We start from the raw sequence: 13,049 nt of genomic DNA, 5'->3' as shown, positions 1-13,049 counted from the left end.
AGTGACACAGCTAGTAAGCGTCTATGGCCACATCTGAACTCAGGAAGATGAGAATTTCAGACTTCAGGTTTGGTGCTCTATTCAATGTGCCACCTAGCTGCCCTATATGGATACAATATGAATACAAATGGCATATATTTGCATCAAGTTCTATGATAATCAACATTATAGAGTTCACTGTAATAAATGTATTTTCAAGCCTTGGTTTATGACCCACAACAATAATACTCAACATTAATATAAGAAAATATAATACTATAAACATTTCAGTACTGTCAATATTTTGCCAACCTCCACCAATCCTAACCAACCTACTGTAATCTTCCCCAACAGCTAGTTTATATGTATTGATCACAAAGACCTTGTTAAATAATTACACCATCAAATTAGGAAATTTTGCAACAACCCATATAACGGAGAAGAGATTTGGGTTCTAACACCAGTCTACCACTAATTAGTTAGATATCCTTGTACAAGTCATTGAACTTTTCTGGGTCTGTTGCCTCATCTCTGTAATGAAGGGATTACAGACAATGAGCTACAGAAATTCCAATGGTATGGTAATACTAGTGTTATTGTTAACAGTAATTCCCACTTTCACGGAACCACATTTTATTCTTTTAAGTTAATTAGAACCACACTCTTAAAAGAGGCATGTAGGACCTTCTTTAAAAAAAAAAATCAGACCTGTGATTTTATTGGTACTGGGAAATCTCAGTGAGGAAACTCCCTCTAATAATGCAGATCAACATAATTTATTACCTTAGAGAATTGCTATGGATACTGAGTGACTTTCCCAGGATCATAAAACCAGTATGTGTCAAAACAGGGACTTGAACCCAGGTCTTCCCAGATCTTCTGACTCTAAGACCAGCCTTATGTGCTCTGCCATGATGCCTCTCATTTAGGACATTCCCAATGTAAATAAAAGCTATAAATAATAAACAATGAAGGCAAAGTTTTCATGTCATCATCACCAGAATTGCCTGCCATAAAGTACAGAGTGAAAAAAAAATGCTCCTAATTGCAATGCAGGTGAAATATACCATGGGTATCCTTGGTGTTGATTCTAAGCTGCCATTTTTCCAAGCTTTTTTCCTAATTCAATCTTTATCTAATTTATGGTGACGAAGTAATCTCTGAGAGACTAAGTAAAAAAGGAAGAAAAGAGGGTTTGGTGTCTAATTATGGAGGCTACAAATCAAAGTTTAGCAGCAAGTGACATAGTTGCAGCTAGAGACATCTATCTGTAGGTAAAGAAACATCATTTGTATGTAGATGAGGAGGAAGAAATTGAGGCAAGGTATTTACAAATATTCAGAGAACTGACAAAATAAATATTGACTGAGAGGTGCAAACAAAGGCTAATTGTTCCTAAAGCACAGCCATATCTATTCATGAATGCATTTATACATAACTCCAGTTAAAGATGGAACTTTGGTAAGCACTCTAATGCATATAAATTTAAGGATGGAATATTTGAACCAAGGACAAATGTGCATACAGCGACAATAAAATGGAAAGTTGTCACATGGAAATGGGCCATACATCAAGTATAGGATTTCATCAGCTTAGGAACTTCCTCCACTGATAGAGATTTCAACTCACCTATATCTTACTAAGATAGTAAATCTGGGTAATTTGGGTCCCAAGCCCTATTTCAATTTCATGGATAATTTCCACAAAAGGAGGATTGTGCTCTCTACCTAAATTACCTAGAAAACTGAAGCTATGACGCTTGCCTTTCCACATTCACTTATAAGACCATTTTCATTCTCAGGATAACAAGGACACATTATTCAAAGAGAACAGACTGGAATTAAACTTGACATTTAAACACCAATCTCTCATGACAAGATTTTTTTATTAGCTGTGTTACATAAAGTGATTAAAGAAAATGTAACTGAAGTTACTGTGTATTTTGCTCCAATGTTTTCCACAAGCAAAGGATTAAGATAAGGGTAGCTTTAGGAACCTTTTGTCTTCCTGATCAGTTGTTCTAATACTTCCCACTGTTGTTTGGATACCTAGCATAAAAAGAAAAATACAAATATATATGATCCAGTAGATATTTACTAAGATTTAGTAACATAATGTACGGATATCAGATCTGGGAAACATTACCTTCAGTAAGCTGTTGAATTCTCCTGACAAAAACACATATTCTCCTCCATCAAATCTAATGACCTAGAAAAATAGTATGGAATAGAGTGAAGAGTCTTTTCTGTTAGGCTTCTAAGATAATTGTTATTTCCTATTTTCCATCCTGTTCAGAAAACCCAAATGAGTCCACTCATTCAAAGCCTAAATTTTAAAGAGTTGTTTGTTTTGACTGGTGGTGGTGGAGGTGGTGGTAGTACTAACAAGAATATTAATATAAATAATAATAATAATAGTTGATACTTTAAAATTCACAAAGCACTTTACAAACATTATTTCAGTAGTAATAATAATGATGACTAATAATGATAATATGGATGATATTCTATTAAAGTTCCACTTCTACAACCTGTGATATGGAGGTGACCCCAGGTACTTGATGGCCATGTCACCAAGTGTAGGCTTTAGCTGGACCTATCAAGTTAAAAAGGCTTCAGGTTCAGAAGCAGAGTATATGTATGCTGTTAAGGACCAACTATAATTATTCTCAAATAGGCTTATCACCAAAAGTTTGGACACTGGGTGATCTTTTTTTCTCCCCCACAGCAACTCATAAAGATGGTCTACAAAAGTGTAGAGGGAATGTGATCTGTAATGATAGAATGAAACACCAGATCACAGACATCATCATCATCATCTTCATCATCAACAGCATCATCATAACTAACATTTACATAACACTTCACATATCATATCAGTAGGGATCATAATTGCCTTCATTTACATAGCACTTAATGATATTAAGGTGTGTTCATAAATATCTAATTATGAATTAATTATGAAGACTGAAAAGAGAATATATTAAAACATTTAAATATTTTAAAATAAGGTGATTTCTTAAGTTTATCTATGTGTCCACACACATATATGTATACATGTGCATGTATGAATATATATCCGTGTGTATATTCATATGTATATATGTGTGTGTATACACACACGTGTGTGTAAAAATCTTACACTTAGCATACCCAGGATCACATCTCAACTATTTCTTTTAAATAATAAAAACCCAAGAAAAATCAAGCTCACAGCTCCATTAATCCAAGAGGCAAAATCACTGCACAGGAAAGCAGCAAGATTTGCAAGTTCTTCTACAGTCCCTAGTCGGCCACAGGGAAGTCTCTCAATCATTTCTTTTTCAAATGCTCCAGTTGGGTCAAGACGGCTGAAAGCACCCTTAGGAATTAAGAAAAATAAGGTTAGGTTACAAGGTGGTGGGGAGAAGGGAGGGATAACAAGCAAATAAGTCAACATGTCACCCCTTTAGCAAATGAACTGGCCAAATAAAAATAAATGAACAAACAGATAGATACATACATAAATACATACACATGTGAATCAATGAATTGATAAGCAAACAAATAAATGTATAAATGACTAAATGAAGCTACATTAACATATTATTCATTCTTTGAGATTGAAGCTCTGAAGAAAGAGTCAATCAAACGGCAATTCTTTGATCAGTCTTTGACTAGAAAATCATTAGACAGCACATCCTCTGTTTCCCCACTTAAAAAAGGTATGTGTCTAAGGAACCTTATAGATTTATTGTAAGACTCAAATGAGAGTAGGTATGTGAACATATTCTAAAAACTATAAACTGACCTACAGAAGTGTATAGTGGCATTACACAGTAAACAAAAAAAGAAAAAGTGATTCAATTCTTGGAGACGTGTGGAAGATTTACAAGAAGATATCTTTTTCTTTTACTTTAAAGCATAAGAGTAGAAATGAGTCAACCATAAAAGAAAACAAATCTCACCTGAATCCTGGGAAATGGGGGAAAGGGTGACACATTCAGAGAACAATTTCTGAGTTCAGTTATGTGGAGGAATGGACCAAAATGAAAAATAGTTTTGTTTTGATCAATAAAAGGTATAGGTCTTTAGTATGCTGAAGCCCTGATGTCTGGGTGATGGTCATTATAGTAGCAATGAAAAACAGAAAATATCAAGAAACACATGTCTTAAGAGTTCTTTCTAAATAAATAATCATTTTTCAGGATGTGATAATAATAGTAGTAATAATAATTAGGCCATTTAGTGCTTTAAGGTCTACAAATTAACCTGTGAGAAAGGTGATACATGTATTATTATTCCCAATTCAAATATTAAGAAACGTTAGGCTCAGAAAGGTTAAGAGATGTAGGACCAGGGGTATTCTGGTAAATGTTTAACAATCATCTCTCTGAAAAAAATAAAGCATCAACAATACATTTTTAAGTTTAATCTATCTTACTGACACTTTTTCCATTACGTTCTTAGGTCTAGATTACCAACAAAAAATAAATCAAGCCTTGATTTGTAGCATTTGCCAATTGCTAAGGTGTAGACGCTCAAGCTGAAAATTTAACAATTTTCTCTCAAGAGGTAATTTAAGCTGGCTCCAGCACTCCCATGTTTAGGACCACAATGTTAAGAGCTTAAAGGGACCTCAAAGATCATATAGTCCAATCATTTTACAGATGAGGAAACTAAGGCCCTCTGAGGTTAAGAGATTTGCCCAAATTCATATAGATAGTAAGTACACAGATCTAAATACAATTCTGAATATAATTAGGTATTTAATATATTGTTTTTATGGCATTTCCTTTTACGTAGTTAGGAAATCAATCAGACTACATATATTCCATTAGATTCTTATTCAGTAAGTACAGTTGGCTGAGAAGATGGGGTGACTCAAAATATAGGAATTATGTGTTTCAACTGAGTGTGGGTGCATCTAACAACATTCAGTAAAAACACCTTTGCCTAGAAAATAGCAGATCTAATCTAGAGGGCCCTGAACTGACAAGGAAGGGAAAGACAGAAGACTGCTCATAGGGATGTGACAAGCTTAGTACCAGAGAAAGAAGCAGGTACAGCATAAGCGAAAGAATAGCAGAAAAGAAGGCTAAGGCCTAATAGAACACAAGGGAATAAGCATTTCTACAGCACCTACTACGTGCCAGGCACAGTACTAAGCACTTTATAATGAATAATAATATTAACTAAAATTTCTATAGCACCTATGTTCCTGGCACTGTGCTAAGTGCTTTATAATGAATAACAACAATAATAATAATGATAGCTAACGTTTCTATAGCACCTACTATGTGCCAGGCACTATGTGCTTAAATAATTTACAAATATTATCTTATTTGATCCTCACAACCTGCAAGTAGGTGCTGCTCTGGAAACTGAGGTAAACAGATGGATCACATTGGACTTGCCCAGGGTCAGGCAGCTAATAAGTATATGAGACCAGATCTGAACTCAGCTTTTCCTGACTATAGGCTCAGCACTCAATCTACTGCACTACCTAGCTCCTCAGTACACAACACACAAGAAGTAAAAGAGTAATGAAACTAATGACACAAAGTACAGGTAATAAATAGGGTGACAGTCCTTATGTAACATGGTTTCAAGTCCCGTCAGCATCCTCATCATCCTTCTCTGGACACAATGAGCTTACCAATGTCTCTTCATGAAGACTGTACATAGGACCCTCGATCTAGCCTGATTACAGTAGTGGTTCTATCAATTCTAGATGTTATTCTTCTACTGGTGGAGTCTAAGCCTGCATCCAATTTTTTGGCAGTCAACAAAATATTGACTCATACTGAGTTTACCTTCCCAATCACCTAAAACCTCCAAGTTTTCTCTTTTCTTTTCTTTTTTAAATGAATTGCTTTGTAGTCATTTCTCCATCATCTTATACTGGTACAATTATTTTTCTTAAACACACATGAATTATTTAAAATTTGTCCCTACTTAATCTCATTTTATTAAAACTGTTCTATAATTCAAACTTAGTGAGATACTTTTGTACCCTAATTCTGTTTTGGGACCCTAATTACCCAACCTACTGGCTAACTCTCCCAGTTTTGTATCTTTTGAAAGACTGACAAACATACCATCTATGCCTTCATCTAAGTTATTGATAAAATCTCAATGCAGGTAGACAAATTTGACCTTCATCAATATCACCAAGCCTCACTCAAATGAGGCTTCTGACTAGAATTCAACTTACCAAGGGCAAAACATCCAAAAGTAAGAAACTAGAGCACAGTTTCTCAACTTTTTTTGTGTTACAGAACCCAATGGCAGCATGGTGAAACCTAGACAACCCTTGTTAGGATATTTTAAAATGGATAAAATAAAATACATAGGATTACAAAGGAAACCAATCATTTTGAAATATAAGTATCAAGATTTTTTTTTAAGTTCACAGACCCCAGGTTAAAAACTCCTGGTCTTGATTAAAGGAGGAGGTAGTAACATTATAATTGAAAAATATTCATGAGGAACCTGAGGAGAAAAACATGGCAGATGTCATTCAGATGAGAATCAACTGAAACAGAAAGAGAAGTGGCATTGTTACAGTACTAGTATATACCATTCAAACAGAAAGTGATCTTCAATGAGTATTGTGTGAAGCAAATCACAGACCTAACATGGAAAAAAGACATTATAGTAATAAGAAGACTATAACCATACAGCCATCTCTTGCTGTTCCTCCTCTGGGAAGATCAGAAGAGCTGTTCAATTTGTAATTTGGCTTAATGATCACTTCATCCTTCAAAAAGTGGAAGCATTTAATAAGAGCAATGGCAGTTCTAAAGTTAACTTTGACCAACAAGGAGGAACAGTGTGCTATCAGGAACCTTGGAAGAGAATGACCACTCCCTCATAGAGTTTGTGACAGAGAAGAAAGAGTAAAGTTATGAATGGTCTGACACACCCTAGACTTGGGGAGAACAGATATTAAAGTGTTCAGGGAAAAGGTAGGTAAAATCCAATGGCCCACTATTTTGAAGATAAAGGAAGCCCAAGAGGGATAAAAGGAATCTCTAAAAAAAATTATGAAGATACAAACATAAATTATTCCAGTAAAGAGGAAAAAAGACTGATATGAATGCACAGAAAATTCATCAACAAACTCAGATCAGAGATGTGTAGAAGATGAATGCCACATAATTAAAGTGACGAATCTTGCTCTTGGTAAGACGGTGAAGAACATGAAGGGAGGGGTTATGGATATGGAATGTAGTATACACTGTCAGATATGACTGCTGGGCTGGTTTTGCTTAGTTTTTGTCCAAAGGGATTGGGATGAAGATGATCATAACAATAAATGATTGTGATGTATCTCACCCCCACATACTCTGTGTTCCAGTGACATTGGCTTCCGTGCTGTTTCTCACACCAGACACTCCATCTCCGAATTCTGATCATTTTCACTGGTGGTCCCCTATGCCTGGAATTGTTTCCTTCATCTCTGCGTCATGGCTCCCTAGACTTCCTTCAAGTCCCAGTTAATAGCTCACCTTCCATGAGAAGGTAGTGGGGGGCTTAGTGATACTGATGAAGGTCAAATTTGTCTCCTGCCATTGGGATTTTTATCAATAGTTTAGAAGAAGGCATAGATAGTATGTTTGTCAAAACTTGCAGAAGACATAAAACTGGGAGAGATAGCTGGTAGGCTGGGTAACAGAATTAGGATGCCAAAATATCTCACTAGGTTTGAATTATAGAACGGTTCTAATAAAATGAGATTTAAATAGGGGTAAATTTAAATGATCCTTTATTGATCTCCCTTAATGCTAACACTTTCCTTCTGTTGATTACCTCCAATTAGCTTATACGTACATAACTGTTTGCACATTGTCTTCCCCCTCACCCTCATTAGATTGTGAGGTCTCTGAGAGCAGGCAATGGTTTTGCTTTCCCCTGGTTTACTTAGCACACTAACTGGCACTTAGTAGGAATTTAATAAATGCTTGTTGACTTGACTACACTTGTTATGTTAAAAAAAAAAAAGGCATTAATAAAACTTTTTTTTAAAAAAATACCTGCTTAGAAGATAGGAGCAAACAAAGTAACTGAGGCATTATCTCCCATATAAACCCATTTCATATCTTATATGTACATAGATGTTAGCACATTGTTTCCCTCATTAGAATTTGCCTTTTTCTGTATCTCCAGCAATTAGCATGGTGCTTTACATACGGGACACACTTATGAAACGTTTGTCGGTTAACTGATAGGTTGAATACAAATACATAGCACAGTCTAAAAGGAAGATAGGAAAACCAAAATCCCAAATGGGTTGAAGGGGGCAGTGAATAAGAACAACAAAAAAATGGTTTTTTCTAGCTACATCAAGTGCAAGGTCAGAATCAAAAAAAGAATAAGGGCACTGTTTTGAGTCATCCAGCTCACAACCTAGGTGTCCCTCTCGACTCCACACTCTCTGCCTCTCCAATATCCAATCAATTGCTAAGTCCTGTCATTGCTAGTTTTGTAACCTCTTTCACATACACCATCCCTCTTCTCTTTACCTCATGCCTGGACTGCTGCAATAGCCTGCTGGTTGGTGTCCCTGCCTTGAGTTTCTCCCTATTTCAGTCTTTCCTTCAGTCATCTGGCACTCATTAAGCACCTTCTATGTGCCAGGCACTGTGCTAAGAGCTGGAGATACAATAAAAGCTAAACAAAAAACAGTCTCTTCCCTCTAGGAGCTCACAGTCTAATGGGGAAAGACAACATGCAAGCAGCTAAGTACAAACAAGATATTTAAAAGATAAATTGGGAAAAATTGCAGAGGACTGGGAAAGGTTTCCTGCAGAAGGTGGGACCTTAGATGGGACTTCAAGCAAGGCAGGAAAGCCAGGGGACAGAGGCAAGGAGGGAGAAAGTTACAAGCATAGAACACAGCCAAGGAAAATGCTTAGATTCACGAGATGGGTGTATCCTGTGCAAGGAACAACAAGGAGATCAATATCACTAGATCACAGAGTGTGTGCGTGTGGGCGGGGGGAATACTATATCATAATTATTGATATGCTAGAGGACTAGGTGAAGTCAATCAGTCAACAATAAACATTAAATGCCTAGTAGGTGCCGGCACTATGCTAAGTACTGTGGGCACAAAGAAAGGCAAAAGAAAGTCTGTGCCCTCAAGGAACTCACAATCTAATGGAGTGAAGGAACTGAAGGTGAGAACCAAGGGTGGGAACTGAAGATGTTCAGCCTGGAGAAATGAAGACTTGGATGGGACATGATAAGATCTGTCTTAAAGTATCTGAAATGCCATGTGTTAAAGGAATTAGACTTCCTCTATTTGGCTTCAAAGAACAAAATCAGGAGCAATGGGAGGAAGCTTTAAACTTGCCAATTAGAGCTATAAAAGGGGGCTAGGCTGATGAAAGGAACAAGACTCTCCCTCACTAGAGGCCTTCAAGCAAAGGACAGAAAAAATTCTTGTCAGGTGTATTATAAAAGGGATTAAAGTTTGGCTATGGGCTGATGTCATTTGCAGCAGAAGGTACATCTTCTGCCAATTAGATTCTACAAAGCACCTAATGGTCTCGGGGTCAAAGATCCAAATACAAAAGGGATCATAGAAAAAATACAGGCATAATTGATATTTTCCTTGTCTTCTTAATGGCAGGGAGAAACAGGAAGGAAAGAGAGAATTTGGAAGTCAAAAAAATTTTTAGTAGATGTTAATGACTATTATGGATATGTTTTGCATGACTACACATGTTTACAACCTATATCGAACTGCTTGTCTTCTCAGTGGGGGAGGAGGTTGGGAGGGAGGAAGGGAAAGAATTTGGAACTCCAAGTTTTAAAAACGAATGTCAAAAATTGTTTTTATGTGTAATGAGGGAAAAATAAAATACTAAATAAGAAAAAAAGAATGTTAAAAATAAATATGCAATTAAAAAAAAAGAAGCCATCTAGTCCAAAACTCTCTCATTTTACAGATAAAGAGACTCAGGCATAGCAAGATTAACTGACTTGCTAGGTCTCATGGGTAGTAGGCAGCACAGCTGGAACTGAATTCCAGGCTCTCTTGACTCCAGATCCAGTGCTGTTTCCAATAAACCACACTCCTTCCTAAATATTGATAATTATGATGTCAGTTTTACTCAGAAATGCATACCAAATTTACCAAAATGCATGAATGCATACGCATGCAACATAAGTTTTGCTGACCTATCACCTTTCTTCCATTTGTTCTCATCTCAAAATTCTAGATAACTTCTGAATACAGCCATTTCAATGTTTATATATTTCAATATTCTAAGGCAATTAACTGTCCAATGCTCATCTCTACATCTTAAATAAATAAGCAGGTATTCAATATTTTGACATTCCTTAAGTTGTTATGTACCATGATACTGTATCAACCAAGGCTTACTTTAGTTTTGATTGGTCCTGGTTGAATTACATTGAATCGCAGGCCATGTCTACCCCATTCAGATGCAAGAGACCTATAAATATTACAAAAAAGAAATGAATAGGAAATCAATGTTTTCCCCTATTAAAAAAAAATAATCACTTCTATTTTTAAAAAAATCAATGAGTGGGGGAGGGGTAGGAAGGAGAGAATTTGAGATTGTAAAACTTTTAAACTAAATGTAAAATGAAAAGATACATATATATATAGACTGAGTCTTCCTATCTTGTTTAGGCTAGAAATGCAGGGGCTATTCACAGGCCCAATCCGACTGTGATCAACACAGGAGCTTTAACATGCTATCTTAGCAACCTGCCAGTTCACCCCTCCTTAGGCAACTTGGTGACCTCCCTCTCCTGAGGGCTCACCAAGTAAGTGCCCAACTTGGTTCACTGCAGCTCAGAGCGCCCAAGCTCAGGAGACCTACAAGCCTCCTCAGCACCAGGGAACACAGGCATACGCCATCACACCCAGCAAATCTGTCCCCTAAGGATGCACATTACATGATGTCACCAAGACAATGGGAGTTGGTACTCTGACCAATTTTCATTCAATTTAATTAAACAAGGTGTTCACCATATACACAATACTGTGGACACTAAGACACTTCAGACTTCTGTTTTTCAGTCATGTCTGACTCTTCATGACCCTATTTGGGGATTGCCTTGGCAAACACACAGGAGTGGCTTTCCATTTCCTTCTCCAGCTCGTTTTACAGATGAGGAACTGAGGGAAACAGGGTTCAGTGATTTGCCCAGGCTCACATAGCCAGTAAGTGTCTGAGGCATATTTGAACTCAGGAAGATGAGTGTCTCTGACTTTAAGCCCTGCACTCTGTCCACTGAGCCACCTAGTTTCCCCCCTCCATAACTATCTTGAATTGCTAAATGCCTGCTTTCTTAATCTGTTTGGACAACAGGGAAACAGGAGGAAAACAGGAGGTATGAAAGAGGTGAGAGGCAGATAAGAAGGAGGGTAGATTCAAGGAAGGATTGATCTCACCCTATATAAAGGAACTCAACTTCCTTTATGATCACACATCTACTTGATTATATATTTCATGCCAAATTCTTGAGTAACTGTCGTCGTTAGTACTATGCTGTGGCCAACTTATTCCCAGTATATACCTCTCCATAATGGTCCAATAAATACATTTTTGTTGTGATGTACCGATTTTGAGAGGCTCATTTTTTGAGGATGAGAGGTAATCAATCTTTTTATTCATTCTTCTATCATGAAGTAACAAATGTTCTCTATTAGTACACTACTTATAAAGGACCCCTTCATGCCTAAACCTTACAAATACAAGCGAAGTATTAAAGAACTGAGATTAAATCAACCATGTCTTAGGTGAAGAACTGAGAATTAAAGACAGAGATAACTGTAAATTTATTCTATAGAAGGATATGCCTTTGACCAGTCCTACAGATAAATATTAATTTTGTCATAAAACCACCAGAATTCACAAATTAGTTGGTGAGACAGCAACACAAAATAACTTCCCAGATTTCCCTAAATATACAGAGGAAGTCTGATCTGATGTATGTCAGAAATGCATCAGTTTCCTCACTTCAGCCAATGATTGGTAGAGAAACAAGGGTTTATCTGTTGCCCACATTTCTAAACATATTACTTTGGTGAGAAAGTTAATTCCTTGAGGATCCCTATTCAAACTCTAATCAGCATTAGTTCATCATGATTTCATAAGGGATAATGACTGTTAGAAATTGTTTTACTATATTCATCTAGTAATACGTATTTAGTCAGACAGCTAATTATTCTTAATTCATATTTTGCATAAGTTGTATAGGAATATAGATTCTAATAGGAAGTCCCTAATAGGCCTTCTAATTCTAATAGGCCTCAAGCTTTAATATAATGGTTAATCCTTGTTTACCAGATATCGAGCTTACTTTCGCAACCATAAGACTGCATGAACCCTGACATGGACATCTCCATCCTGTTTTGCTCAAATTTCATGACTCAACCAAGCGCTGAGTTTCAGCATGGCGAAAATTCCCCAGTTCTCCCCAAAATGTTCTTGGGATATAAGTATAGCCTGTACCATCTCCTCTTGCCCAACTTCAGAAATAGCCCATCCATCTTGTGACCACCTAATCAGGGGAAATACTTTCTGTCTTGCCCAACCCATGACCCAGCTAATACATTGTTGTGCTTATTTTAGTCTATGCATCACATGCCAATCAATGGAATTATTCTATATCTGACTAATCTGACCCTATCTGACATCATCTCCTCCTATATTCTATAGCCACTCCTGAATGTCTAGATATCTAAACTTATAAGGGCTCTGGAAGGAAAGGCCCTTGATCATGAGGAAAGTCTGGGATCCACTTCATTGAAGGGGGCCAGGTCCCTTTAATAAAGTATTTTGGCTCACAGCTCTACCTCAGTTTCCCTCTCTGGTCATTTGGGGTGATTTCCCCCCCATCTCTGGTAAGTCAGCTAGAACTGGAAGCTCTGGGACCCCCCACCTCCTTTGGCTTTTGCACCTGCAAGGGAATCGAGAGATAGCGCAGACTGGATAAATTTTCGTCCGTGGCTCCCCCACAGATTCAAGCCCTGGGAGGCTGGACTCCCCTTACCACTTGCACCTAGATTCTCCAAGCCTGAGGTAAGTCTCTCCAAGCTGCAGA

At 37.1% G+C, this 13,049-nt stretch overlaps 1 protein-coding gene across 1 annotated transcript in view; it reads right to left on the bottom strand.

The window, feature by feature from the left end:
* Positions 1-1,845: 1,845 nt before the first annotated feature.
* DECR1 (2,4-dienoyl-CoA reductase 1) overlaps positions 1,846-13,049 on the bottom strand; it is a 64,713-nt gene continuing 53,509 nt past the window's right edge. The window contains exons 7-10 of the mRNA XM_027847095.1: positions 10,354-10,426; positions 3,193-3,339; positions 2,125-2,187; positions 1,846-2,027 (exon numbers count right to left, since the gene is read on the bottom strand). Coding sequence (XP_027702896.1) covers positions 1,968-2,027; positions 2,125-2,187; positions 3,193-3,339; positions 10,354-10,426 — 343 coding nt within the window. The 3' untranslated portion in view covers positions 1,846-1,967. The remainder of the gene's footprint in view (positions 2,028-2,124; positions 2,188-3,192; positions 3,340-10,353; positions 10,427-13,049) is intronic.

The sequence above is a fragment of the Vombatus ursinus genome, unplaced genomic scaffold (genome assembly GCF_900497805.2).
Source record: "Vombatus ursinus unplaced genomic scaffold, bare-nosed wombat genome assembly UNPS02000577.1, whole genome shotgun sequence".
Classification (NCBI taxonomy): Eukaryota; Metazoa; Chordata; class Mammalia; order Diprotodontia; family Vombatidae; genus Vombatus; species Vombatus ursinus.
The sequence above is the reverse complement of the archived record's forward strand: the minus strand, read 5'-3'. Positions and strand labels throughout refer to the sequence as shown.